This window comes from Peromyscus leucopus, chromosome 22, assembly GCF_004664715.2.
Source record: "Peromyscus leucopus breed LL Stock chromosome 22, UCI_PerLeu_2.1, whole genome shotgun sequence".
Taxonomy (NCBI): domain Eukaryota; kingdom Metazoa; phylum Chordata; class Mammalia; order Rodentia; family Cricetidae; genus Peromyscus; species Peromyscus leucopus.
In genome coordinates, this window is record NC_051081.1 from 43,631,580 (window position 1) to 43,659,530 (window position 27,951).

Here is a 27,951-nt window from a genome sequence, read left to right on the forward strand (position 1 = left end):
TACCAGGCTAGCCCTGAACTCAGAGATCCACCTACCTCTGCCTTCCAAGTTCTGGGATAAAGGCATGTGTCATCACATCCAGCTTGCTTTTAATGGATTTGATGGATTCATTAGGATTTTCTACTTTCAGGCTCCAGTCATTTACAAACAGTTGCACTGTTTCTTTCAGAATCCGGATGCCTCCAGAATTTTTGAATACAATTTATGCAAGACTTAATGTTTATAGGAATTAAAAACTAATTTTTAAAACAAAAGGGAACAGTTTCATAAATTAAAAACAAAAGAGAAAAAAAAAACCATAAGGTCCAAACTAGAAAGCAAAGGTGGTACTCACACCCTTGCTATTACTAACTGTGTGATCCTGGGTAAGCTTCAGTTCCCTTTGGTTTTACACCTGATTTGAAGAACATTCCCCACTTGTAGTGCCTGTGAACTTCTGAATGCACATAAGGAATAACTTTCCTTATCCAGACTTTACAAACACACTTTACTCCACATCACCCTCTTCTTCCATTTTCATTTCTTAAACATGACAACACTAAAGAGCATGTTAATGGTACTTTAACATGAAGAGAAATAGAGCCATTAGGAAGGGCCAATAAAAGGCACTGGATACAATTACAAAGTGTTACCCTCTTGAGAATAAGCTAGACTGTAACAAATGCTTCAGAGGCTTATATAAGAACTAAAAACTGGTAACACATTTACTCTATCAAAGGATACACTAATACATCAATGCTAGATACTCAGTAAAGACATTTCAAGAATGGTAAAATAGTTCCTAAAAATACATTATTTGAAGCTGTCATATTTTGTAATCAAAGTTTTAATTTTTTTTCTTCCTTAGATAAATTAGATTAGCCTGAAACTCTCCATATACCAGAGGATAACCTTGAACTCCTGATCCTCCAGACTCTATCCACCTCCTAAGTGCTGTGATTATAGGAATGAGCCATACATGGCTGCTACCATCATAAGTTACAATTTTGATTAAAATGGCACAGTCATGTAAATTTTCTACCAAACATGAACTAGACAGCACTGCCTGGCTTCTGCTAATGCTGACAACACCCAAATAAATTAAACTTAAGTATTTTCAAATCTACTTCCAGTGTTCTGGAATCTGAGTTTTAACCTCTGGCTTAAAGGGAGAGGACTTTCCAAGCAGGCAGTGGAGTCTTCATCCTTTTTACGATCTTGTATAAAACTCTGGGTCCTTTTTGCTGGGTCTGAGAACCAGTTTTCTTCACCTCCAGCTGTTGTAGAAGACTTTGTGCACAGTTTGGTTTCTTTGGTGTCTATTTTGGGATTGCTGAGTTTGCTGTGACTACTGTCTCTGACCTGGGCTAGGCTATGCTTCTGAGAACTGTGTTTCATTTTTGGAGCAGCATACTGAGCTTTCCAGGACACTGGAGCACTTTCTTCATCTGAGGAATCTCTCTTGAGGCAAACACTATTCTTCACAAGTTTCTTAGTAGTCCTCTCATCAACTTTTAGATTATGAGGTAGAGCAGTATTTGGGGGCCCAATGTGAAGTGAGTACGCCTTTACCACTTTGTCATCAAACGAATAAGGTATGGAAGTATTTACTGTCGAATTGTCTAGAAGGAGTTGGTTGTCTAGTACTTTCAAGCTTTTGGACTCTTTGTATAGATTTGTTCCTGGAAATTCCTTTGAGAAATTTGATAAACAAACAGAATTACTGTCAGTAATACAAGAGCCTTTTACTTTTAGGGGCACACTTTCCAGGTTAGCATTTGCTTGGACATTATGCTGAGGGCGTGAGGATTTTATATGTATTCGTTCCTTTAGAGGCAAATCATGAAGACATAAACCAGTGACTCCAGGAAGCAGATGTTCTTCAGGAATAATCTTTTGAAGATCTCTACCCAACATTTCATTGTTTGTGGTGCATTGTTCTGATTTGTATGACAATTGTTCTGGAGAATTTTCAAAGCCAGGAAGGATGGCTGATGATTCAAGTTCTGGTTGTAAATCTTGAGACAAAGGGTGTTCTTGAACAGCTGGAGAATTACTAAAAGAAGTCTCTTTCCAGTCAATGGTACTCAACTGAAGATTAGCAATCACAGAACTAGTAGGGGATAAAGAGCTGGGCTGACTACATTCTGAACCTATAAAATCACTGACATCTTTAGTTTGCTTTCCAGCTAAAGGTCTCGGAGAAGGCATGAAATGTTCTTGCAAATTCAAACAGGGAGCATTTTCTGAGAAAACAAAACTACTCAATGAGGGAGAAGCAGATTCCTGTGGTAAAATAAGATCTGGAGAAATTTCCAAACTAATTTTGGGATTATGCTTGGGGAAAACTTCACATGTAGGTTTTAAAGTCATAAGTGATTGATAACTGACTGTATTATCTGATTCTGGTAAACTGTTTCCTTTAGGCTTAACTTTCACACCTGAAAAGAAAGAAAAACATATAATAACTTTGGTTTAAAAAAAAAAAAAACTCAAGCAAAAATAAAAACAGTACTCTAAACCAAAGACTTAAACCATTAATTTATGTAAGATTCCGCCCCCCCCCCCACACACCCCATCTCTACCCACTACCTAGGACATTCCTAGAAACACTATAAAGTATTTTCCTCTGGGAAATGTCATTATTGAGTTACTTTCTGAACTGAATTCTGAAGGATAAAGAAAATGCACTTATAACACAAGGTATCTTTCTTCACAGTAGCTGCTCTAAAGTCTGTAAGCGTTAGTGCTACAGCACACTACTACTCTGCACTTAACTTAGTCAAGTTAGTAAACACAGCAGAATGGTGGAGTCCCAGCACTTCAGGTTTAGAAGGAAGTGTGTGGGGCTTGGTATGCAGTGCAGTGGTAGAACAGCTGGCTGGCATCTGCAAGGCCCTAAGGTGTGATCCTAGCCCCGCAGCATTGGAAGATAGAGCAGATGAAGACACAGAAACAGCCCCGTTCTTACACTTGATTCACACAACACTTGTACACAGCACAACCACTCAACACTTACTCTTGTGTTTCTTCCCCTGAGTTTCTAACTGTTGTTTCTGGTAGACAGCAACCACCTCAGGATAGGCTGCTTCAAACAGGGATGCCTCTTCGATGGTAAGGAGATCCAGTGCCCCAGCCTCTGTGTCTTCCACAGCAAAATGTTCTAGAAGATGGAAAATACAGCAAAGCAGACAACTCAAGGTTTAACAACTCAGTTTTCCACATAGTTACCAGGAAAACTACACTGTCCAAAATGGGCAGATAATTCACCACAAGTCTGTGCTACAACTGTCATATCTCTATTGTTGATTTCTGATAATCACATACATGCATAGAATGTCTCCTGGTCACTATTACCACCTCATCACTCCTGGGGTCTGGCTCTTTTCTCCCTCCTGCCAGCTCATACATTTTGTTTTTGTTGCTGTTTTTAAACTGACTTTCCTTTCTTTTCCTAGAAGAGCTGAAAGGGAGATTTCTTTTTATGTTAGAACTTTCAAATCTCGTTTCAGAAATAGTAGCATCAGTTGAGAACAGAAAGCTTTCTTTAGATAAAATGTTAAAATTACAGATAAGGAACAGAATAAACAATTCCGTAAGACAAAGGGCTTCCTGTGCATTAGGGAAGCCACACCTCCAAGCTCTTAGCCCTGGTTATCAACTTCTTGAAGCTACTCGCAGCATTAGAGGATCCACAAACTGCTGAAATGAGAATGTCTCTATGGAGGTTTACAGCAAAATATACACAGGAAGGCTAAAAGCTGGTATTTGCGTCTGAGAGAACATGTGTTTTGTCTTTCTGAGCCTGGGTTGCCTCACTACTGTCTTCTTCCATCCATTTTCTTGAAAATTTCATAACTTTATGTTTCCTTAATGCTGAATAAAATGCTACAGTGTATATGTACTTTTTTTTTTCATTATCCATTCATTTACTTACAGATGTCTAGTCTGTTTCCTTTCTAATGTGAACACAGCATCAATAAATATGTATGTGCAAGTATCTCTCTGGAAGGATAGTCTTTTGAGGATCTGCCTAAGGTTGATATAGCTGGGTCTTTTTTGAGAAACCTCTACACTGATTTACACGTGGCTGTACTAATTTACACTCCTACCAAGAGTCAAGGTTTCTCTTTTCCCACATTCTCACCAGCATTTGTTGTTATGTGCTTGCTTGAAGGTAACCCTTCTGACTGGGATTACATGGAATCTTAAAGTGGTTCTAATTTTTAATGTCAAGGGGCCTATGGCAGAAGGGGACTTTAAGGAAGTGGGTTGGGGAGAGCAACTGAACACGTGATATGAAAGCGGAAAGGGTAGTACTGGAGGTGGAATAGTATAAACTGGGAGTTGGAGAGGAGAGACTATCCTTGTGTGTGTTTGTGTGAACCTGAAAACAAAGTATGTATGAAAATGCCATGAGGAAACATTAGTTTGTATGTTAGTTGAAAGAAAAAAAAAAAGACATATAAAGAGGATGGGGTATTGCTTTGATAGATCTGACCATCTTGTTTTGGTGAGGACTGTGTATAATGAATACATACCAGGCTTTTCCCATTCTATTTCAAGACAACGAACTCCATTTCTGATTCGAGGCTTAACAATTCTGAAAAATAAATTCATATGCTGAAGTCTAACTGTGCAAGTTATTCGTAAAATTTTAATTTATGCACTTCAATTTCCATTGATATTTATTCTAAGTAAAGATATAAGGAATTACTGCCTAGATATACCTTGCACTCAGTTGAATAATTTCATTGTGAGGTAGAGTTGAAAATTGTTGGATTTACTCAATACACACATACACACGTTTTCATATTTATTCATTTTATTTTATTTGTGAGTGTTTTATCTACATGTATGAAGATGCACCAGCTGCATGACTGATGCCCACAGAGGTCAGAAGAGGGACTGAGATGCTCTGGAACTGGACTGACTGGTGGCTGTGAACCACCATGTGGGTTCTGGGAATTGAGCTCAGGTCCTCTGCAAGAGTAACAAGTACTCTTAACCTCTAATCCTTCTTGCTAGCCCCTCAATATCTTTTCATTATTATGTAGTATTGCTTTTTCTATGATTTCTCTTGTTAAACTACTTTGGTACTTGCCTATTAAATCTTAAATCGTTGTTTCTGAATTTTATATACTACTTTGTATTTTCTTACGAAAATTTTTATCTCCATTTACCCAATTCAATATGCATTTTAATAAATGAATTTAACCCACTTACATTTATTATGACTAGTGAGAGTTGGACTAATTCATAAATACTATGTTTTGTTAGCAATTTTTCCTTTGTACTCACTTTCTCCTTCCTATATACCCTTGGTTTGATAGTTTGTTTTCTTTCTTTCTTCCTTTCTTTCTTTCTTTCCTTCCTTCCTTCCTCTTTTTTTGAGACAGGGTTTCTCTGTGTAGTTTTGGTGCCTATCCTGGATCTTACTCTGCAGACCAGGCTGGCTTTGAACTCAGAGTTCCACCTGGCTCTGCCTCCTGAGTGCTGCTGGGGTTAAAGGCTGTGCCACCACTGCCCAGCTGATAGTTTTATTTCTTATTTTAACTATAATTATTTGATGCCAGACATTGTATTTCTTTTTGTTGTTGTTTACAGTGCTATTTATTTTTCTTCTAACATAAATTCGTATTCACTCTTTGATAATTTTATCATACATGTATACAATGTGTTTAGGTCATATTAACCCCCCATTCCCTATTCCACTTTAAGCTCCTTCTATATCCTCCACCATATGCTCCTCCCAACTTCACAGCTTCTTTTCAGAGCGTCTGGCCACTGCCCTCTCTATGTGCATGTGTGGACCATCCATTGAAGCATGGACAGTCTAAGAGGGGGCACTTCTCTGAAGAGAACTGACTCCTCTATCTCGGAAACTATCAACTGCCAGAGCTCCCTAGCTAGGAGCGGAAATCATGGGCCCTTCTCTCACCTGCACTGGAATTTTCACTGCTTGATCTTGTGTAGGTCTTGTGTGGCTAACCCTATCCACCGAGTGTAATGGCTCTTACCTGTCCAGAAGTCAACCTTCCTAAACCCATCTCTTATCTTTCTGTCTTCTCCTTCACAATGTTCCCTGAGCTATGTATGTGTGTGTGTGTGTGTGAGAGAGAGATGATATAAATATCTTATTTAGGAATGTGTACTCCAACCCAACATCACTCATTTTCTGCACTCTGTAGCTGCAGGTCTATGCTAATTTCCATCTGCTGCAGAATTCAGCTTCTCTGAGGAAGGTTGAGTGCAGCACTACAGATATTGTATTTCTGGTAGAAAAACACACCAATTAACAGATATAAATAATACTCTCAAAATATGTATCTAAAGATTTAAGACCAACACTTGGAATACAATCCAAAATGAAGCTTTAGTTTATCATTTATTAATCATGAAAATTATGTGAGTATAATTACTCAGGTGAATAATTTCACCCAGTTCATTAAATTATTGACAATGTTTAGTCCACATCTTCCTCCGGCTTCACTTTGCTTCTTGATGTGTTGTTCTTCTTAATAGTTCTTCGCGGGTATGTGTGTTTGCTTATTTGGAGACAAGGTCTCACTATATAGCCCTGGTAGGCCTTACCTCAGAGATCTGCTTGCTTCAGCTTTCAGTGCTGGAATTAAAGGACTGTGCTACTATGCTCGGCTTAATAGTGTTTTTAATGTGAGACTTGTGTGGTAAAATCTCTTAGTTTTCAAGTGTATGAAAGAACCTTTTGTGTGAACAATGTCTACTCTTCAATGTTGCCAGTCATTTTTACTTTAAAATACTACTCCATCACTTTCTATTTTTCTTCTGGTTCACTGAAATAGTTCTTTGTTAAGCTTGGTTCTTTTTATATTTTCTGTTTATTTTTGTACTTTTTAAGCAGAAAAGTTGAAAGTATGTCACTAACCTGAATTTACTATGTTGTCTTGAGTGTGAGGCCTGAATATGATTTTAATTTCTAGGCTTTCTTTCCTCCATCTTTGGAAAACAGCTGTTATACACACGGGAGAAAGACTAACACTTCCAGTCAGCAAATATTGAGGTGGAAACAGTCTTCATCACAAAATACTTTTTTCTAATAGTTTTAAAAAATTATATTTTAGATTTATTTAACTTACACGTATGAGTGTTTTGCCCACATGTATGTGTGTGTACCACAAGCATGCACGGTGCCTTACAGAAGTCAGAAGAAGGCATCAAATTCCCAGAACTGGACGTCCTGCCCCGCCGGAAGTGAAGGTGCGGGTCCGGCTGTGGGCTCTGAGAGGCCCCTGCCCGGATGGCAGCAGTAGTTCTAGGGGGAGACACCATGGCCCTGAGCGTATCTTCCCCAATCAAACTGAGGACTTAGGGCCACATCAGGGTCCTACAGAAGGAACTGGGGAGTGGAGCAGTGAAGAACCCGAGGAAGAGCAGGGGGAAACAGGAGCAGGCCTAGCAGGCTACTCCTACCAGCCCCTCAGTCAAGATCCTGAACAAGAGGTGGAACTGGCACCAGTGGGTGAGGGAGAAGGTGGAGCTGCTGACATCCAAGATCGGGTCCAGGCCCTGGGGCTTCATTTGCCAGATCCACCGTTAGAGAGTGAGGATGAAGATGAGGAGGGAGCTGCAGCACTGAGCAGCCACAGCTCCATCCCCATGGATCCAGAACACGTGGAGCTGGTGGAAAGGACCATGGCAGGAGTGAGCCTGCCTGCATCGGGGGTGCCCGCCTGGGCTCGGGAGATATCGGATGCTCAGTGGGAAGATGTGGTTCAGAAAGCCCTCCAAGGCCGGCAGGCATCTCCTGCCTGGAAGTAACCACAGAGCTGCCCGTCTCCCTACGCTCCAAGCCAGGACCAGCACAGGACTAACACAAGTCTGGTTTTACCATCCACCTTCCCGTGTCCCTTTTCACATCAAGGCAAATCAGACCTCTCAGAGACCCACTTTATTCAGTTCTGCATATATGGGGACATTGGCCCAAGCCCAACCCACCTCAGCATGTATCACTCTGTGGAGAATAAAGCACCCTATGTACACAGCCAAAAAAAAAAAAAAATTCCCAGAACTGAAGTTACAGATGGCTGTGAGTGACCAGATGGCTGCTGGGACGTGAACCCAGGTCCCCTGCTAGCGCAACAACTGTTCTTAACTGCCCAGCCATCTCTCTAGCCCCAACCACACAATTCCTTAAACTACATTACCTAATTGGCTGTAGTTGACTAGAGTTCTTTCTCCCAAGTTTTCTTTCTGTCATGTCATAGCGGGTCAATAGCATCAACAATTTCTCACAGGCATAGTGATTGGGCCACTCCATTTTTTGAATGGTAAATCTCTATAAATACAGTAAAGATAAATATTAAAACTTTTCAGACAAGAAATGCTCTCAGACATTATCTTTTCTTTAATAGTAATGCTAAAGTAATACTAATGAGACTATTCTGTGCAAAAATGAGCTCCCTAAGGATAAAGTGCTAAAGAGCGATGTGGTTGGGAGGGTTCTCTGTTCGGATTGCCAGCTTATGTCTGAGATGGTGGGCTAAGTGCCTTGACCTCTCTTAGGCCTTTTCTCCATCTTTAACTCTGAGAATGTAACCCTGTTGACAGGTTATGTAGATTAAGTGGGAAGACATCTAATTCATTCCGTATAATAGCTAGCTGTTAACAAGGCAGAGTGTAACTAGATTTACTCAGCCATCCTTTCTTCCTAATTACAACATCAGGGTTTAAAATAATCTCATTTAATACTCATGGTGACTTTATGAAGTGGTAACATTATTTCTATTTTAAGGATATTTCATATTCAGGGTCATAGTATATATGACCATAGCACCCCTTGTCCCAAGCCCTTCTTTCCAGACATAGTCCTGGATTCAATGTGCCTACACATGGTGACTGAGAAGCAGCCTGTCTTTGCCTTCTGGTCTGAAGAGTATGGATCTTGCATAGTCAAGGGGTAAAGTTTATAAATGAATGCCAAATAACATAGGGATAGTCAATAGTTATCTGTCTTAGTTTTGAAGTCTCCTCTCATATACTGAAGCTAATATCCTTCTGATCTTCCTCCTATCTACTGTTACTATTAAGTAAGAATTTATTTTCAGATACCTGAAACAATAATAAATCAGGTCTTTGGTACCTGATGGGTTTCAAAATTTTATCCTTATTCAAAAGGAATTCTTGGATGACCTAAGTATAAAAAACAAAAACAAAAACAGGAATCAGGTCTTTAAAACTCTTAACAATTTTAAAAAATAGATGATTGGATTATTATTACCTCGTGGAATGGAAATCCTTTGCAACTGCAAGCTTTCCTAGAGATAAGTTATACATATAATCATTACAATCAGATTAGTCAGACCAAAATCCCATCCAGTTTCATTTTATAACAAATATCTACATACAGTATCTTTCAAGCCTTTTTCTGAAAAACTATTAAACTGCTATCTTCTCAGATAAAATTTTATTTTGACTTTTTTGTAATATTTATTTATGTGTGGGTGAATTTGTGCGGGCACATATGAACAGTGTTATGCCTAAGTCATGAGCCCCCTAGAGATCACTAGGAGTCTGAGTTTGCATGCAAAAGCAAAGAGCCTTTATTGCAAGCTTAAGCTTGGGCTTCCTGTCCATTCCCACACAGTGGTTGAATCAGGGAGAGCATTGAGCTGAGTATAGCAGAATTTTTAAGGAGTAAAGGATGGGGTGGGGGGTGGCGGGTAGGGAAATTCCAGATTCAGATGAAGGTTGAACTCCTGATTGGGCAGGAGTGAGGTAACAGAAGTCTTCTTAAACAGGGATTGTTCTGGCATTGCTGCAAGGAAATTGGGAATCTATACACAGATTATGTAAGCGATCCTTTATGTTCTAGAGCATTTAGTACTTGTTTGTCTCAGTTCTGATTGGTTCCCTGCAGGGTACAGTTTGTGGCTTTCCCTGGTTATTGTAATGGTGAGGCCTAGTCCCAGTATTGTTAGTATGCAGCCTGTCACGGCTGCACTAATGTTAAGTTAGGCCTCTTCAAACAGCACACGTGTGAGGTCAGAGGATAGCTTGTTGAAGTAGGTTCTCTGCTCTACACGTGTGTTCTCCTGACTACACTCGGGTTACTAGGCTTGGCAGCAAGCACCTTTACCTGCTAAACCACTTTGTCAGCTCCTTAGAGGGATGCTTTTTTTTTTTTTCTTTCTTCTTTTGGTTTTCTTGAGAGAGTCTCACTATGTAACTCTGGCTGGCCTGGAGCTTGCTATGTAGACCAGGCTGGCTTCTCTGCCTCTCAAGTGCTGGGATTAAAGGCGTGTGCCACTATGACTGGACCAGATGGATGAAATTTGCTTTAACAGAAACAAAACACAGTATGCGAGGCATGTGGGGGAAGGTTATTATTGGGGAAGTAAATCAACCTCAGGTTTCTATATAGGTCATAGAAAAAAACATTAAGTGACTAAAAAGAACTTACTTTTTAATGATGTTTTCTACTTCATTTAGTTGCCTATTATGGTCTGTCTGGTGCCATTCACAAGGACAGTGGTATTCATAATCATGCGGTTCACAGTATCTATCACTTTTACATAATGTGCATCCATTACGCTCATGATCCTTAGGTGAACCTTTGTGGAGACACAAAGATGTATGATTTTATTGCTTTGCAGAATTAGCTTCAATATGCACCTTTTCTCTCATTATCAAAGATTCCAGAATTAATATTGTCTAGTACAGTTGGTTTCAGTACACTTAGGTTGAAAGAATAATGTACACCAAAGTGGTTAGGACAAATTATAACTTACTATCATGACACTGCTCACAAAGTACTCATTTATTTGAAGTATTGATTAATTTATGTCCAAGAATGGAAAACCTTTTTGGTTTATATAGTAGCTACAAGATAGGAAAGTAAAATGTAATTATTAGTAAGATTTCTTAAAATTCTAATTCATGAAATGGTTTCGTCACTGAGCGCATGAGTCCTCTGGCAGTGTGCACTTCCCATTTGCCCGAGAGCTGTCTTAGACTATGCTTAGAAGAGGAAGGTCATCACTGCAGCACAGGTGTGGCTGGGCCTCGTTCCTTTGAAAGGAAACACACTCCGTGATACTTTTCTGGTTGTGTGTGGTTGTTTTTTGTGGTTGTTGTTGTTTGAGTCAGGGTCTCATGGAGCCCAGGGTGGCCTCAAATGCCTTATGTAATTGAAGATGACCTTGAACTCTCGATCCTACTGTCTCTATCTCCCAAGTACTGAATTACAAGTGTGTACCACACTCAGCTCATGTTCAGTGTTATCTTTTTCAACTAAGACTAATGAAGACTCAACCTATTTTCAACAAGAATGAACTTGTATTAGAAACTAGTTTTAAGTCATTATTTATAGAGCCAGTAAATTAGGTTGATAATTAAGCATATAAACATAAAACATTGATTAAAAAATGAATGGTTTTAGTTCCATTTTCCTTTAAGACTTATATTTTGTTATAAAAATAGATTCATATATCAAAACATGACAATACTAAAATCTAGATAATTTGGTAACAGAGTATGAAATTTTACTCATTCCATATTGCTTATTGCATGCTCATGATGTCTGTGTAACTCAGCCTCTGAATCTAAGGCATTTCCAAGCAGGGTCTTGATAAAGGATAAGAACGTATGAGGAGCAGAGGAGCAGGACTGTAAATGTGCGCTCAGGCTCCAATACTCTGTGGGAGTTTCCTATGCCTGCTTACCTGGATGGGAACACACAGAGCAGTGAGCCACTTTTTTAGCTGCTGGTTGTGGAATAGAGGAGCAAGGTTCTTCAATCCACTGGTTAAACCTTTATTAGAAAATTGTTTTTAAAAAAACAGAAAAAATTGAGGTCATAAAAATACATTCTTAAATGTCAGTTTATCCTATTCCCTTTAATCTGTCAAATTATTTTCTCTTTTCTGGTTATAAAGCCAGTTGCCTGGCCTGGAAAAATGCTTAGTTTTCTATAAGCTTTACATGTGGTCCCAGGTGGAGAAGAATTGCAAGGGGGCACAGTGTGCATATGTGTCCGTCTGTACAGATGTATATCTAACCACAGCCATTCAGCCCTCTTTTTCTTTTTGATGAGTTTGCTTAGGGAGCAATATATGGGGAGAATAATTTGTGTATGCCTTTTCCCATATCTTTTCTGTGTGCCAGAGGATAAAACAAGCAGAATTATATGCAGGATCATTATTTTTAATCAGAAATAAGGGTAATGAGTAATGTGTGTATTCAAATAAAATGTTAAGTTTTTAGATAAAATTTAAAAAAAATGTGGACAATTTAAAATGTTAATTGTTTTATTTTTTCTTAATCTGTTGTATGCAAATGGCAAAACATTCTTTGTATAATGCAAGGTTTTAAGAAACATGTATGTAACCGTTAAGATTTTGAGTAATAAAATGTGTTTTTGCCTAAAGTTTCAGGTTCACATAATACCATCAAGAACACCTAGATATTACTCATCAAACTTTGAGTTCACAGGGGAATGTGTAGTACTAAGGTAATTAACCAACTGTTGAAAATTTTGATTCATTTACTGTCAAGAATAACTGTAAAGTATACTAAAAATCCATATTAATAGCTTTTGGATAAATCACAGAGCTTCAAAGATTAAAAAATAGGGAAAAATAATATAAATTATTAAAAATAGAATTGATAATTATTTTAAGAAATCTGATCATTTTCAAGTTTACAGACCATGTTTAAATGCTGCCAAAAAATACATATTTGCTGACACTATTTCGATGAGAGTAGCTTAGAAGTACCATAATTACTTGTGTTTCATTCTTTACTTTATTGTAAATACAATTCTGAGACAGTTCCTTTATTCATTCCCATGCCAAATTAAACCATTTCTCCCGTTTTGGCACAATAATCACAGAGGTCCACCAGGAACTTACTGAAGACTTAGGTCTACCAACAGCTTTCCAGCTAAAGAGAAGCATTGTTGAAAGGGTAGAGTGATTTGCAAGATTTTTCAGTCACTTCTTATTTCTGTCACCCTTAGAGCTTCTTTTGAGGCACATACCATCTCAGACATACTGAGGGTTGGTCAAGACTATGTTTAGCCTCTCAGCTCTCTTTTCTTTCTTATTTTGTATCTTAGTGTTATTAATCTTAATTTTTATAAACTATTGCTTACATCAAGCACATATAATTCACAAACTTTTAAGAGAATAAGTAATTTGTAAATTTCAATATAATCTGTATCTTAATTGGATCCTCAAGTTGTACAGCTCAAATTAGAATTAATATATTACTAAATATATAACAGCAAGACAAAGAACAAAGTCAAAGTTTTTTGATATTAAGTTTTAACTTATTGTATTGTGTGTACACATGTCTATACAGTGTGTGGGTATGTATGCATGTGAGTTTAGGCGCATGTGGCAGTCAGAGGACAATTTTTATGTGCCAGTTCTCTCCTTCCATCATGGTTTCTAGCAATCAAATGAACTCAGGTGGTCAGGCTTGTACTGTGAGTCCTGTTACATGCTGAGCCATGTAGCTGGCCCAAATTAAAAGTCCTTTATCCAATGTTACTTATTAAATATTTTCAACACATTATAAAGTACTTCATTTATAGAAATATAATACCAAAGCATCAAATACAAACTTATTTCAATGTTATATTCATCTTAACTGATACTAACAATCTAACACAGTCTATGGGAAAATGTCCATGGCTACATTTGACATTGTACTATGTGTATTGAAACAAAAATACATACTTCATAGTATGCTTTGAACATGTATTCATTTCCTTTTTTTTGGGAAGAGTTCAAGATAAGCAAGAATTAATTACTGAAAATGAAAACACAGAGTAGTTCAGAGTCCAGCAAGAGTGTATCCAGCATGGAGGAAAAAGCAACACTTAGTTACCTCTGAAGCAAACTTTGACCTTTTAAAATCCGCACAAGTTTTAATGCTTGTTCTTTTCCAATGCCAGGCACTCCCTTTCATAAAGTGGAAAAACAAATGTTAATCTGGAATGATGGGGACACATATAAAGAGTTATAATAGTGATCATGTGCATTTTTACACAACGTATTTAAGAAAAGGTTGTCCTCATAATTCTTGTCACTCTATGAAGAAAATCTAATCCAATGCTGAGAGGCAGGGAGGTCTGGACGGCTACCTCAGTAATGACGCTGCTCAGCAGCAGCGACAAGAGCATTGCACATGTGTGCAGCTGGACAGCTCCGATGAGCACAAAGAGCTAAAACATAGATGAGGCCATAATAGAAACTAGCATCGGTATAAAACAGGCGAATCCTGAAACTTCTCTGATAGGCTGGTCGGTCAAGCACGCGAGTCAATCTCCTGAGGCTGACTGAGGCTGTGGGACCACTTACAGAATTCACTTTTGTATATTTGTTGTCACAAGGTAGCTTTTTAGGATTATGAGAAGCTGATTGTCTTTAGATTTATTTGCTCATTATTTCATGTGTGAGTGCATGTGTGTGAGCACATGAGCCATGGAACTTGTGGAAGGTCAGAGGACAATTCTGTGGACTTGGTTTTCTTACTTTCATCGTTACGTGCATCCCAGGCACGGACCTCAGGATGTCAGGCCTGCATGGCCGTACTTTCCCCAGTCAATCACCTCATCAGTCCTGCTGATTATCTATGTTAGTGAATGGACTATACTTCAAGTGAATTCATAGTTATATACCCATACAATGTACACACACGCACACTCAGAAACCATGTGAAGCATCCAAGATACTGAGTAAGACATGATGAGCTCAGCTTGCCTTTGGAAGATAATCACACCCAAGAAGCACCGCCAGTCCAACCAGGGCATCCCGATCCAAGCCCAGCTTACTCTTGATAGATGATACTGTGTAACAGTCAACATGTGGATCCTAAAAAGAGCACAGAGGTTTCAAAGTGTTTTATGTTAAACAGTAGAAAGAATGAGCTGTCATTTAAAGTCTTTTTCTAAAAACTTGGAACAAGAAAATCATCCTGATCACAACAATATCTACAGAACGTGACATTTCAATGGATGAATAAAGTGATACTGAAATTTCTTCCTTATTGGCTGTGTTTCAAAGTACCAGAAGGTGCTGTGCCGGCTGCTGTGGGGAAGGAAAAGTCATCAACAATCTAACTCAGCTGTGAACCTTGTGAACTAAAATAAGGACCAGCATGGCAAGATTTGCCCTGGGTTCAATAGAAGAATGACTGTCATAGGTTATGAGTGTAAAAAACTGCTCTATGATTGGATTTAAGGACCACTCTACAAGAGGCAGTGCATGCCTAGTACTGGATATCTGGCCAAGAACCCATGCTTGGGGAGCTCATAGGCCCCAGGGGTGAACCTACTACTATTATTTTGCTAAATGGACATAGCATCAAACTGCCCTCTAAATTTGCATCTCTATACCCATAGATTACAGTTCTCAGATGTCTTTAGAGAAGCAGTGGGTGTTACGTGCAGAGTAAGTATGTGAACAGTGTTCAGACGTGCACATCACATTTCCTTTCCCCAGGGCTCAGGGATCATGGTGAAAGAGTGGGCAGAAAGATTGTAAAGCTAGAGGCTGGGAGGACAGGAACCAAAGTGTGACTTCTGGACATGACAGAACCACTGCATTCATGAACTCATAGCAGCTGTGTGTGCCTGCCAAAGATCAAGGCAGTTAAGATTTCAGCACTGAGCAGGAAGAGGTTTACGAGCCCCCCACCCCTAGCTGAGGAACTGTTGACAGTTGATGGCTTCTATGGGTGGAGAGTCAATTTTCTTTAAGGGGGTTAACTCTAGTGGGTTGCCCATGCTGTAAGCGGATAGCCTCATACCCAATAGTGTATGGGCGTTACAAATTGGAACCATAGACTATAAAAAAAAAATAATAAAATAAAATAAAGAATGTGAATTTGGGAGGGTGTGCTGGATTTTTGTTGTTTTGTTTTTGTTTTTTGTCAACGACACAAGCTAGAGGCATCTAGAAAGAGGGGTTTTCAATTGAGAAAATATTTTCCTAAGATTGGTATGTAGGCAAGTCATTGGGGGCATTTTCTTGATTAATGACTGATGTTGGAGGACCCAGCCCACTGTGGGTAGTGCCATCCCTGTGCAAGTTTTCCTGGTTTGTACAAAAAAGCAAGCTGAGCAAGCCAGAAAACAGCACTCCTCCATGGCCTCCGCATCAGCTCTTGCCTCCAGATTTCTGTATTGCCTTCCTTCAGTGATGACGGTGACCTGGAAGTGTAAGTCAATCAACCCTTTCCTCCCCAGTCGCTTTCGGTTGTGTTGTTTATCATAGCAACAGAAAACACACTGGGTGGGGGTGGGAATTAGGTCTGCAAGGAGTACGTGGGAAATATGATGGAAATACATTGAACTCATGTATAAAGTTCTCAAAAATTGCCAAAAATACTACATTTAAATTAGAAAAAACCTTCATGGTGGGCAATTTCTTTTTCTCTCTATTGTTTTTGGTGTCTAAAAAGTACAATGTATGGTATATACTATAGAAAATAAATATTCACTATAATTGTATTAAAGTTAATTATTAGTACCTTAGTATACATTCTTCTAAAAATAATCCTTTTCTCTGACATTATTAATATTTACTATTAACAATTTTTTTTTTGAGACAGAGTTTATCTATGTAACAGCCCTGGCTGCCCTGGACCTCACTCTGTAGACCAGGCTGGTCTCGAACTCACTGAGATCTACCTGCCCCTCTCTCCTGAGTGTTGGGACTAAAGGTGGGCACCACCACCTGGTTATCACCTTTATTTTTAATAAAGGTAGAGATACATAAAAATACCGTTCGGCAACGTCCCCAGCAATGTGCCTGGGTATCTTTCTATATCAGTAGCACATCTCTCCCAACAGGCTCTCACTGAACTCGCTCTGTAAGCCAGGCTGACCTGGAGCTCACAGATCCTCCTGCCCTGCATCCACTGTGCTGGGATTAAAGGTGTGCACCATCAGCTCTAAGACACACTTTCACACGACTGCTTAGTATTGCACCACACCTACTCTGTGACAGCCCTTCTTGTAGGAACCTCCTAGTGTTTGGAGAGAAATGGCATGAAGCTTAGCCTTGCTGGTCCTAATATACCAAATGCTGAGGTGGAGACTACCTAGTCTCCCTCCCCCTGATTGCTGCAATAAAAATGCTAATTGGCAAGAATCCCCAACTAGGAACATAACTGGGAAACATTTAGACATTCCCCTACAAGCGTTTGGTTTGCTAATTTTCATAGTTACTAATACCATAACAAAGAATTTCCTGTCTTCTACCCCTTTCCTCGTACACTTGGAGGCATTTTGAGGATTAAATACCAAAACTAGAAGTTCTGGGACAAAACAATGCATTCACACGTAATTCTGTGCTACGTTAGTGAAAAATTCACATTTTGAAGAGAATAAACTATTTGGCAATGCTTTAATTAAAAAAATGAATTACCTCATTCATTGGTACGGGTATGTGTATGCCGTGGTGTGTGAGTGGAACGCAAAGAACAACTTGTGGAAGTCTCTTCTCCCACGATGTGGGTTCTGGGACTCAAACTCCGGTGAAAAGCCTTTATCCATTGAGCCACTTTGCTGGATCACGATGCTTTTTAAAACTGTTTTTTAATTTACTTTTTAATAGATAATCAGCTTTTTTCTCGCCATCACCTCTAAATCCCTATTTACAGGGTCAGAGAGATGGCTTAGCGGTGACTCATACTACTCTTGAAGGGCATCTGAGTTTCATTCCACGTACCCATGTCAGGCAGCTCACAGAGGCCTGTAACTCCAGCTTCAGGTGGATTCAACACTTACACTCCTAAGTGCACATACTCCCTACCCCACACATACAAATCATTAAAAAATTTAAATCTAAATACACACACACACACATTTATGGTGAAAACGTTCAAAATGTTTTCTAGCTCCTTTAAATATATAGCAATGATATTTTTAATTAGTAAACATTTTATGTAGCAGTAACCATTTGCCAGGCATCATGGGAGCATTTTTCACATATTATTTCAGTCTTGCTCTTTAAAAATGTACTGTATAAACAGAGACCAAGAGAGAAAGAGAAGAAGTACCTTTGCGTTCATAGTGAAATTCCTGTAAACAGTCTTGGCTCCATACAGAAAAGCATCACCATCGTTGGTGAGGCAGCCATCCACATGGCCACTGGCATTAAGGTAAGCACACATGGCTTCGGCTTCCCCAGCAGCCTGGACCCAGGGAATTCCTAGGCACTCTAGCATTTCTAGGCACTGAAACAAAGAGTAGGTGCAAGACATTGAATTTTCTAGTTTTTACATTACTTCTACATTCAAAATATTAGTAGTCTTTTGGGTATTTAAAAAATATATGGTATTGAAGAAACACTTGGAAATTTGGACACTGAGTAATTGATGGCATTAAGAAAGGATTGTTCACCTTTTAGGTAAGATAATTAAAATAACAATTTGGTTATACCTATTTCAGTTTTAAAGTGTTATCTTGCAGAAAGCAACACTAAAATATTGAGACTTCCAGTATTATGGTTGGGATTTACACAGTATGTTCTAAGAGGGAGTGAAAACATTCCTTCTTGCAGGGAAGTTCAACAAGCTCAGATCAGCAAATAAATACCTCTGAGGGTTCAGGAAGTCCCTCCCTCACCTGACCACAGACACTAGGCCCTCCCTTCCAAGCATATGCAAGTAGTAAGGACTACTGAGCAACCTTCTTAGATCAGCAAAGACACTCAAAAGTGACAGAGACACACACAGAGAGATGGGAAACAGACACACACACAGACAGACTGCTGGGCTACCTGGAAGCAGACCCCACTGAACCACCTCAAGGACACTCAGAAACTGAGCCACCTGGAGAGGACACTCTCACACCTCCTGAACTGCAGCAGGTTGTGCAGTGCACTCTGGGTTCCAGCTTTAACGAGCTGTCGCCTATGTGGGATGGAGTTTTGGTGACACAGTTGTGCCTGCTCCTCTTATTGCCCCCGTACCCATGTTCCTGCAAGCAATCCCACCCAATAAAAGTCTGGCTCACAAGCTGGGTTTTGATGGTATGCTTAGGCTGTCATAGTCTCTACTTGGTAGCATTTCCCAAGGAAGAGTGTCATACAAGAGTATGAAACTCTCAAGGCTACAGTGTTGGTCTCTCCTAGGAAATCAGATACCTGTGCAAGGTGATTTTATCCTTTCAGGATGCATAGATAACCCACTGTGAGTTTTCTTTGGGTTATAGCTTTGATCTCATGAACAGCTTACAGTTTATCCACACGAACTACAGTAGTTCACGTTCCTTGCCATTTATGGTTCTTTCCGAATTGAGGAATGCTGAATATGGAGACAAGAGGCTCTGCAATGCACTTTCGACAGACTGACAGAAAGAACACCTCTTACCCAGAATCTTTAATCTTGAATCATTTGCTGCCAGATGTAGCCTGAGGCCAACAGTCGCAAGACTCTGGTGCAGTGACTAGGGGAAAACATTTTTGCAACAAGCATGTCTTCTCTTTTTACCCTAGTTGGGATTATCTTTTCACACTAGGCAAAGTTATTTCAGCTTTGTGTGCCATTTACATTCACAACTCCTTTTGTAGCAGCAGCACACAAGTTATGATATGGCTGGTTGCAATTTTCTTCTACTTCTATTGGATGGGTTTGATGTTGAAGGAGGATTAATTTGTATTTTTTGACCTACTGGGAGTGCAGAAATAGGAAAATGGGTGATAGGTAAGCAACACTGAATGGACACAAAATGCCTATAGGCACCATAGTGATTGTGATACAGAAGCAGGAATAGAGCAAGTCCCTTAAAAAGGCCTAGATAAAGATAGAGCCTTTTTAATGTTCTAAGGATGAGACTCATACATATTTCCAGGAACTAATTTTACAGGAAATTGTTAGACCCCAGTATAGGTGTTTACTTCAACTACTAAGTCATTAAATTTGACTACTCAGAAATTGAAAATTATTTAAAACACTAAGATCCCCAAATGGCAGTTCAAGAATCATTATATTATGCACTGTCTTCGAAAAAATATCATCATATCAAATACCCAACTTTCATGATTTTTAAACACAAGGTTTTCACTATGTAGCCCTGGTTGGCCTTAAACTTGTAGACATCCTCCTGCCTCCCAAGTGCTAGGATTAACCATGATTGGATTATATTTTGCTTCTGTGTAAGAAAACATCCAGAGTTCTTTTGTGAGCATCAAAATTGCTCTCACACCTATAATGGTAGGAAAGCATTTCCAAGAGTTAAAAAAAAAAAAATCATTCTAGAACTTTAATTTGTCAATTCTATTTTGAATAATTTTATTTAAAATCTCAAATGGTAAGAAAAAGTTACACAGAAAGTTCATAATTTCATGTATAATGAAGGAAAGTTAAAATGTGATGATATACACTCATAAGAATAATTCACAGCCCCATACATGTTACATAAACACTTTAAGTTATAATTTTGAACAGAAAGCAACAACAGGGAACCATGTCTGTGATGTGTTAAGTGAAATGTCAACAATAAAATTATTTATACACTACAACTCCTTAAAAATATACCAGGAAGTTGGCTATAAAAGTACCTCCTAGAAATGGCAGCATAAACCAGACTTGAACATTGACACTATCAATAGACATGTTAACTCAAAAGGGGGAAACCTCATGGGTCCCACGCCTAGGCAAAGAACTACAGGCAACTAATGACTGACCAGAGAGGGAGAATTAGCCTCTTCCAGAGATGAGTTCTCTAGTTGGCTATCTCATAACAAAGTAGTCAGCCCTAAAGCTGCGTGTTCGTGTACACACACACACACACACACACACACACACACACACACACACACACCAATAAAGAAAAAGAGGCTATCAATTTGAGAAGGGTGTATGGAAGGAGTTGGAGAGAGAGGACTTGGAGGGAGAAAGTGATGTAATTACATTTTAATTAAAATAAAAAAAAATCTAATGTGATGAGGGAGGATTATGAATTTAGGACCACTCTAAGCTATCTAGATAGTTCTAGGGCAGCTTGGGCTATACAGCAAATATCTATATCTATATATATAATGAAATATATATATATAAAACGAAATCCCCTAAGTCCTGCTGGGTAGCCTTCAAGTGCCAGGAACGCCTATGCATACAGCTGGGGGATAAAGGCCCACCTACAGTCTTCCTTAGACTTTGCATGCTACAATACCAACTTGTAGGCAAGAGGTACTTACTGGTACAATAGTATCGTGACGCTAAGGGGACAATGATTTCTGATGAATCTGAGGTCCTTTCCATAGAAGTTTCTGGTACTGTAGTTTTGGTAGAGGCCCATAACTAGAGAGGTCATTGGCATAGAACCTACTACTGTTGCTTTATTAAATGGACACGTTATCAAACTGCCTCCTATTTATGTTTATACCCATAACCTTGATCAAAGCAGCAAATGACTTATGGCTCTCATGCATTCTAAAACCACTGGAGTTAAAAGGAAAGATAGTTCAGTTCCTACCATGGATTATTTACTGTCGACACATTTTTAAAGCATTTATAAAATCACTGCAGAGTATTACTACCCCCATTTCACTAAGAATTAAAATGCAAATTAAGTTCTCTCATAATTTCTAAATGTCCGTGCTAGAACTTGGTTTCAGGTCTGTTTCACTCTAACATAAACTCTGTCCCTGAAACCATTAACATGGTTAACGAGTGTAAGTTTATAAAATGTACTCTTTAATTCAAATAAGAATTACTCATCGAATCCAAAAGCTCACCTCTCGTAAGACTGACTTAAAATGTGGTCTCCCTGTTTTCTGAGGGCATGTTTTTCCAGCAGGCCCATAACGAGTCTGAGTCCTCTTGCTCATGACATCAGCTTTGAGCTTTGGTGGCTCCCCTTCCATTACAAACACCAGTTTGACATTCATTTGAGTTAAATATGAAATACGAAAAAACAGGTTTCTGAAATATACAAATGAGTAATGTATTAATCATCATATTGATAACAAGTCCAAATAGCAGTATGAAAAAAGGTTTGAACACTAGGCTAATACAAAAAATGTTATGTACAATAACATTTTCAAACACATGCATGTGTGTGCACACACATTCATGAGTGGTATATTTGTGTGGGCACGAGCACACCTCTATACTTGCATGGAGGTTAAAGGACAACTTGCAGGAAGTGGTCCTATTGTTCCACCATGTGGGTTCTAAGGATCACACTAAGGCTGTCAGGCCTGGTAGCAAGTGTATTTACTTACTGAACCATTTCACCCGCCATATTAAGATCTTATTTTAAGGAAAATGGGCAAGTACTTGACATTTTTGAGCATGGGTGATTTCTCACTATCCATATTGCCAACTGGTTTGGATGGGAAAGGCTATGATCAGGCAAAGGGTATAAAAATGCCATTCCAGCCGCAGATACAGATAAGACATCAGGTTGGCACAGACTGATATGGTGTCCCTGGACATCAAGAGAAATTTGTGAACACATAGGTATTTTGGAAGCCGAATGGACAAGAATTACTGATGGACTGGAGATGAGAGATAAAAGAGGGAGATAATGGCCTCTCAGCTTCTGGCTTTTAGTACCTGAAGCATGTAGTGAAGATACTTATGTGAGTTTGAAGCTTGGAGTAGGAAATGCATATTTAGGTTATTGCTATAAAATGGTAGATTGTAAATGGATGTTTCCTGTACCAACTGCCTGATCCCAAATAACTAACTCAGAGGTTAAATGTGAATTATAAATGCTCAGCTGATAGCTCAGGCTTGTTACCAGCTAACTCTTACACTTAACCCATATTTCTGTTTATGCTTTGTCATGTGGCTCATGGCATGTTACCTCATTTTTTACATGTCTCACTTGCTTGGTGGCTGGCTAGCTGGCTGGCTGGCTGGCTGGTGTCTCCTTGGACTCCATCCAGCTTCTTCCCATCATTCTTTGTTTGGCTTTCCCACATAACTTCCTGTCCAGCCACCAGTCTGTCATCTTTTTATTAACCAATGAGAGTAATACATATTCATAGACAATTAAACAAAAGTGGAAACAAAGCCAGGATGCCAAGACTGGCTACACAATCAATCACTCATCTACAGTGACAGACCCTTTACTATACCTGAGGTGGGGCTTCATGACAGTTCCCATCATTTTCTTCACTGTCTGTGCCTCGCACACCCAGAGACTCAAGTCAACGGCAATGGTTTTCCCACTGAGGTCCTGCAAGTGGATATGCTGCTTTACAGGCTCCAAAATCTGCCACAAGTCATTCACTCCCATCCTGGTGATTATCTGCTGTTATCTGAAGCACACTTAAGGAACATGGGAGCAGGCAAACAGCTAAAGAAACAAACAAAACAAAACCCCTCAAAATCCAGGGTTAGTTCACAGAAACATTGGTGGACAAATAGGGAGGGCAGAAATAAAGTAGGAAATACTGGACAAATATGGAATTACATTTTCATAAAAGGTACTGTTTTTAATTGTATGGCCACATAAGGAGTTCAGTGTGGAAAAATAAAGTTTAAAGCAACATATTTTAAGTCACCTGTGGTTCTACCATCCAAAGGAATAATGTTTCCTTATATAGTATGGGACAATTTAGGAACCATCCACCTTAAACTCCATTGTCCTGCCTGGGTATTTTGTTGGTTTTTCTTTATTAAACACCTACACCTGTTTTTCTTTCCCTTCATTGTTAATTGATACAGATATGTGTTTGCAATGAAGACTAAATCTGACTACATAAATTTAATCCAGATTATTATTTTCTGAATAATGACCTTAATCCAGCCTAAAAACCCAAGGCAGAAGGCAAAAATATATTAAACCAAAGGCCATTATTTATATGCAGAAACCTTAAGAATAAAAATTCCAGTCTTTTCTTCTAAAAGTATATTCAGAAAGTCTACTCCATCAAATTTCACACAGAGGCAAAGAAAACCATCACTGGAAAGGCTGTTGTATATAATTTTCTCAGTTTTCTGAATCTTGGTTTTATAATGTGGCCAGTCCTACCACGAGTGTTATTTTGTGCACTCATTTTTGTGAAGTGCATAAATATACACGGTTATATTACTTTACAAAGATAAACACACAGAGTGAACACAAAATATTAAGAAGTTAATTGGAGGCCAGTGCTAATTTTATTCTACCTCAACAAATTCTACTGGCTGTAACACTGTGGCAACAGACTTGAGTTAATGTGAAAAGTTGTAGCTAACCCTAGAAAGACTAGAGGCACATATATTTCCTAATACATTATTATGAAGGTAAATGAGATTTGTAAAGTATTAGCCATTAGAACACATTAACACAAATAATAATTTGAGGAAAAAATTCTCTATATTTTTGCTTTTATTTGTACTGGATACCTGAAAAGACTCATTTTAAAAGGAGGGATAAAAAACACTAAAGATGTCTTAAATAATGATAAGGAATCATTTTGTGGCTACTTAAAATTACATATGAAATGTAATGCATGTTTATATATATATATATATATATATATATATGTATTAATTGAAGTCACACCAGTTGGAGTGAGTGTTCCCCCCATAAAACAGGCTCACAAAAATCCTACTGCCAGACCTTGTTGGTAAGGAGAGTCCAAGAGGTCCCCAAAACAATATAGACTATAACTGTCACCCTTGGTGCCTCTTAGAAACTTACAGTGAATTTCTACTAGAGCTTCTTGAATTTCCAATAAAGCCACCAACCATTCACTAGATAAAACAAAACTACAAAAAGTATAGATCAGAACTACACTAAGGGATAATATTAAAAGAACTAGAAGCAGCCACAAGAATTAAAACTTTTATTTGCTAGCCTGACCTCTAGCATTACTAACCCCTATCATTAGCTATATTCTTTGAAGTGACTACTCAGCCTACTTATTTCATTCTTGCTGGATGTGTGGTACCCACCTGTGTTCTCATTTGTTTCTGAGACAGGGTCTGGCTGGGGACACTGGTCTGCAACTTGTTCTTTTAGCTCAGCTCCCAGGTATTGGAATTGTCTGGTTTTTTACCAAAGTCTTTAATCCTATCTTTAATCTTTAAACCTCTCCTTAAAACTGTCTCAGTCTTAGTGTTTCCCAAGTATGCTTGCTTAAGCTTTGTTCTCCAACAGTCAAGTGATCAGTACATTTTGTGTCTACAGAATGCCTTTTTAATCCCCCATTTCTAACAACACTTCACTAATTCTGCTATGTACAGTTTTAAGTCTGTAATAAGATTTCCAGCTTTTTATTTCTTCCCATTTGTATACAGCTTTTCTCTCCATTACAGCCTGAGTAATCATGTTGAAAAAAAGGAATCATTAAAATATTGTTTTCATCCACTTATGGTGGCTATCTTTTAAGGAAATATAAACATTGAGTTATTGCAAAATTATGTATTGCAAGTGTAACATTTATATGCACAATTACATTTACAATATGTTTATATCTACTATACACATATATACATATACATATTTTTTTTTTATTTTGAGACAGGGTCTCACTATGTAGCTCTAGTTGTCCTTAATTCACTATGTAGACCAGGCTGGCCTTGAACTCACAGAGATCTGCTTGGCTCTGCCTCCGGAGTGCTGGGATTAAAGGCATGTGCTATTATTGGCTATATTTTAAAAATACTATTTTAGGATTTTCTCTAATTCTACAATCTAAGTTCAAAAATCCATATTGTCTATGAAGAACGCCCGTTACAGTGTATTAAAAAGTAGGCACAACCTGTTTTAAGAAAGTAGTTAATTCAGAATCGTTAAATTAAGCCACCATGCATTGTGCTCTCACTCTATGTGCTCTTAGTACCAGTACCAGGTGATATTACATGGCAATAGTTAAAGATTCTAAAGGCTTGTGAAACTCCAAAAAGAGACCAAATGGAACAGTGTTCAAGACGTATAACTACACTAAAAGACAGTAAAGACTTGATTAGGTCATATTTCATCCTTGAAGAAAGATTAGCATTAAGTAAAACTTAAAAATACTACAGCTATTAAATCCTCCAAAACTACGTAAATTTGTGAGTCTCTATTCAAACCTCTTATAATGTAATAACTACTGCTGTCCTCTCATGATGCAGTCAACATAAATGTGTCTCTTAACATATTTCTAATTTTTAAGAGTTAGTTGTGTAACAAGGAAAGAGTCAACAAAGTCAGAATAAATAGCAAATAGTTTTATAACTTATAATAGCTTCAATTTATCTTGTTTGGTGGAAAGAGCACTGAATTTGGAATTCATAAGGTTAGGATTCTGGTTTGGATATACTAGTGATCAACTGTATAGCCTCAGAGAGACAATGAGCCTTTCTAGAAAATGAAACATATTAAACCAGATAAATGATGAGATTCTAACATCCTTTGACTCTCAAGATCAGTTTTGGTAGCAGGAATATTCAGATTATGTCTTGGTAGAAGTTTCTTCATTAACAAAGGGCTGAAGAATCTACTTAAAGTTAAAACAAAAAAACAGATCCTTTGAAGTAACCATATGGCGCCCATAAATCCATTTATGCTCCTAAAACTTCCTTAAAAGCTATTAAGTTTCTATTGGTTAATTATAAAACTGAACGAGGTGAGAAAAACACAGACCCTTGCTAATTCCACTAATGAATCAAATGTAAAGAACATAAAAAAGAAGTCAATAGCTTGATTTATGCAAAAACACGTTGCATTAAGACAAAATTTCTGCTCTGTCAAAGCTTAAAGAAGGGACAGGAAGTGGTTAAATTTCCAAATTCCCATTTAGTCACCTAAGTTTTCGTATAAAGATTGGCAAACAGTACAAACTTTCATCGTGTGGGATTGTAACTGCATGGGATGTAACATAATTTCACCAAGTCGTGAGGTTTGAAATTTCTATCGGTTACCTTGTCATATGAATTTAATTTGATGAGTTTAAGACCCATATTTAATTTACCTACTAGCATATATTAGGAATGTGCCTGGGTGCTGTAGGCACGATAACGATCAGGTTGTGGATTTAAATATCTTGGTAGAGTGAGGTTGCAGAGGGACAAAGTCAGCATTTTCATAGGACGATAGTACTGCCAGAGGATGTTTCTCAGTTACTAACGGGGATGACTGGGTCCCACATTTCAGTCTCTGGCTATGTCACACTTCACTAGTCCGTGATAAAGGACGCAACATATGACGATGAAGTGAACGGTGACTTTGAACCAAGGAATTTACTTCATCAACGAGAGACCTGAGGTTGTCCACCAAGGCTGGGGATGGGCAAACCGAGGCTGGGGTGACAGTCAATGCCATTTCCCCCGCCCGCCGGACACAGGAGGGAAAACTGTGGCACAGCGAGTTTCCTTGGCCAGGTCGGCATGCTGATGTGAAGTTGTGTAAAGACGGAACGGATGGCCAGCATCGCGTTGGAGACGTGAATGGAGAAGGCCCAAGAACAACTCCAACTGCTGCCATTGATTTAAGGCGACGTCCACCCTCTAGGGTGGAGCGGCGAGGGGTAGGGGGAGAGAGAGGATCACACTCCCCCCCCCCCCGAGGCACACGGAAGTACCTGCGGCAAGAAAACTTTTTCCAGTTTGCAACCACTAATGCAGAGAGCGAGCGGTGTGCAAAAGGGCGCCGGGGAAGGTCACCGGGACAGCGCTGAAGGAGGCGTGGGGGCGTCCTCGGGTAGGGCCGCGGGGGAGCCCGCAGGGCGGCTGGGGGACGAGCTCGCCCTCCCGCCCCTGTTCTAGACGCCTGTCCCGCGCGGGACTTACCCGGACAGCCCCTCCTCGCGGCTGTGGAGGGGACACTCCCGGTCACGGACCAGTCTGGCCCGGAGTCCACTAACTGCCGCCGCCCTCGAGTCCCCGATCCCCTCGAATCAATGTGAACACGAAGAAAACAAAACAAAACAAAACACAGCCTCTCGCGGCCTTCCCAAGCGCTAAGCCACGGGCCTCAATTTCGAATCCGGCGCCCTTGACATGAGTCCGGCCCCTTCCGGGAAACCGTTTCCTTTCCTCCCATCGAACCCC

The 27,951-nt window shown here is 39.1% G+C and overlaps 1 protein-coding gene and 1 pseudogene across 4 annotated transcripts; one reads left to right on the forward strand and one right to left on the reverse strand.

Annotated features, from left to right (window-relative positions):
- On the reverse strand, positions 1-27,933 carry Gen1 (GEN1 Holliday junction 5' flap endonuclease). Of its 4 annotated transcripts, none has more exons than XM_028867617.2 (14): positions 27,691-27,933; positions 23,064-23,284; positions 21,714-21,900; positions 18,031-18,207; positions 14,727-14,837; positions 13,852-13,925; positions 11,682-11,770; positions 10,421-10,571; positions 9,239-9,275; positions 9,070-9,150; positions 8,166-8,296; positions 4,521-4,582; positions 2,999-3,142; positions 1-2,420 (listed from the first exon to the last, which is right to left on the reverse strand). In XM_028867617.2, exons 2-14 carry the CDS (start codon positions 23,222-23,224, stop codon positions 1,087-1,089), a joined length of 2,739 nt encoding a protein of 912 aa, XP_028723450.1. In that variant the 5' UTR covers positions 23,225-23,284; positions 27,691-27,933; the 3' UTR covers positions 1-1,086. The 4 variants fall into 4 exon arrangements, with proteins under 4 accessions (XP_028723450.1, XP_028723453.1, XP_028723456.1 ...); XM_028867620.2 differs by lacking the exon at positions 27,691-27,933 and adding an exon at positions 24,871-25,412; XM_028867623.2 differs by lacking the exons at positions 23,064-23,284; positions 27,691-27,933 and adding an exon at positions 19,345-19,641 and having other exon boundaries at positions 21,714-21,797.
- Positions 7,244-8,020, forward strand: LOC114692009 (annotated as a pseudogene).
- Positions 27,934-27,951: the final 18 nt, after the last annotated feature.

Excerpts from the sequence above, each read along its gene's own strand:
- Gen1 (XM_028867617.2), bottom strand. The coding sequence starts at position 23,224 with ATGGGAGTGAATGACTTGTGGCAGATTTTGGAGCCTGTAAAGCAGCAT. Across the intron at positions 14,838-18,030 it reads ATTTCACTATGAACGCAAAG|GATCCACATGTTGACTGTTA; the intron begins GTACTTCTTCTC and ends TGCTCTTTTTAG. Across the intron at positions 10,572-11,681 it reads CTCTGTGTGTTCCCATCCAG|GTTCACCTAAGGATCATGAG; the intron begins GTAAGCAGGCAT and ends GTCTCCACAAAG.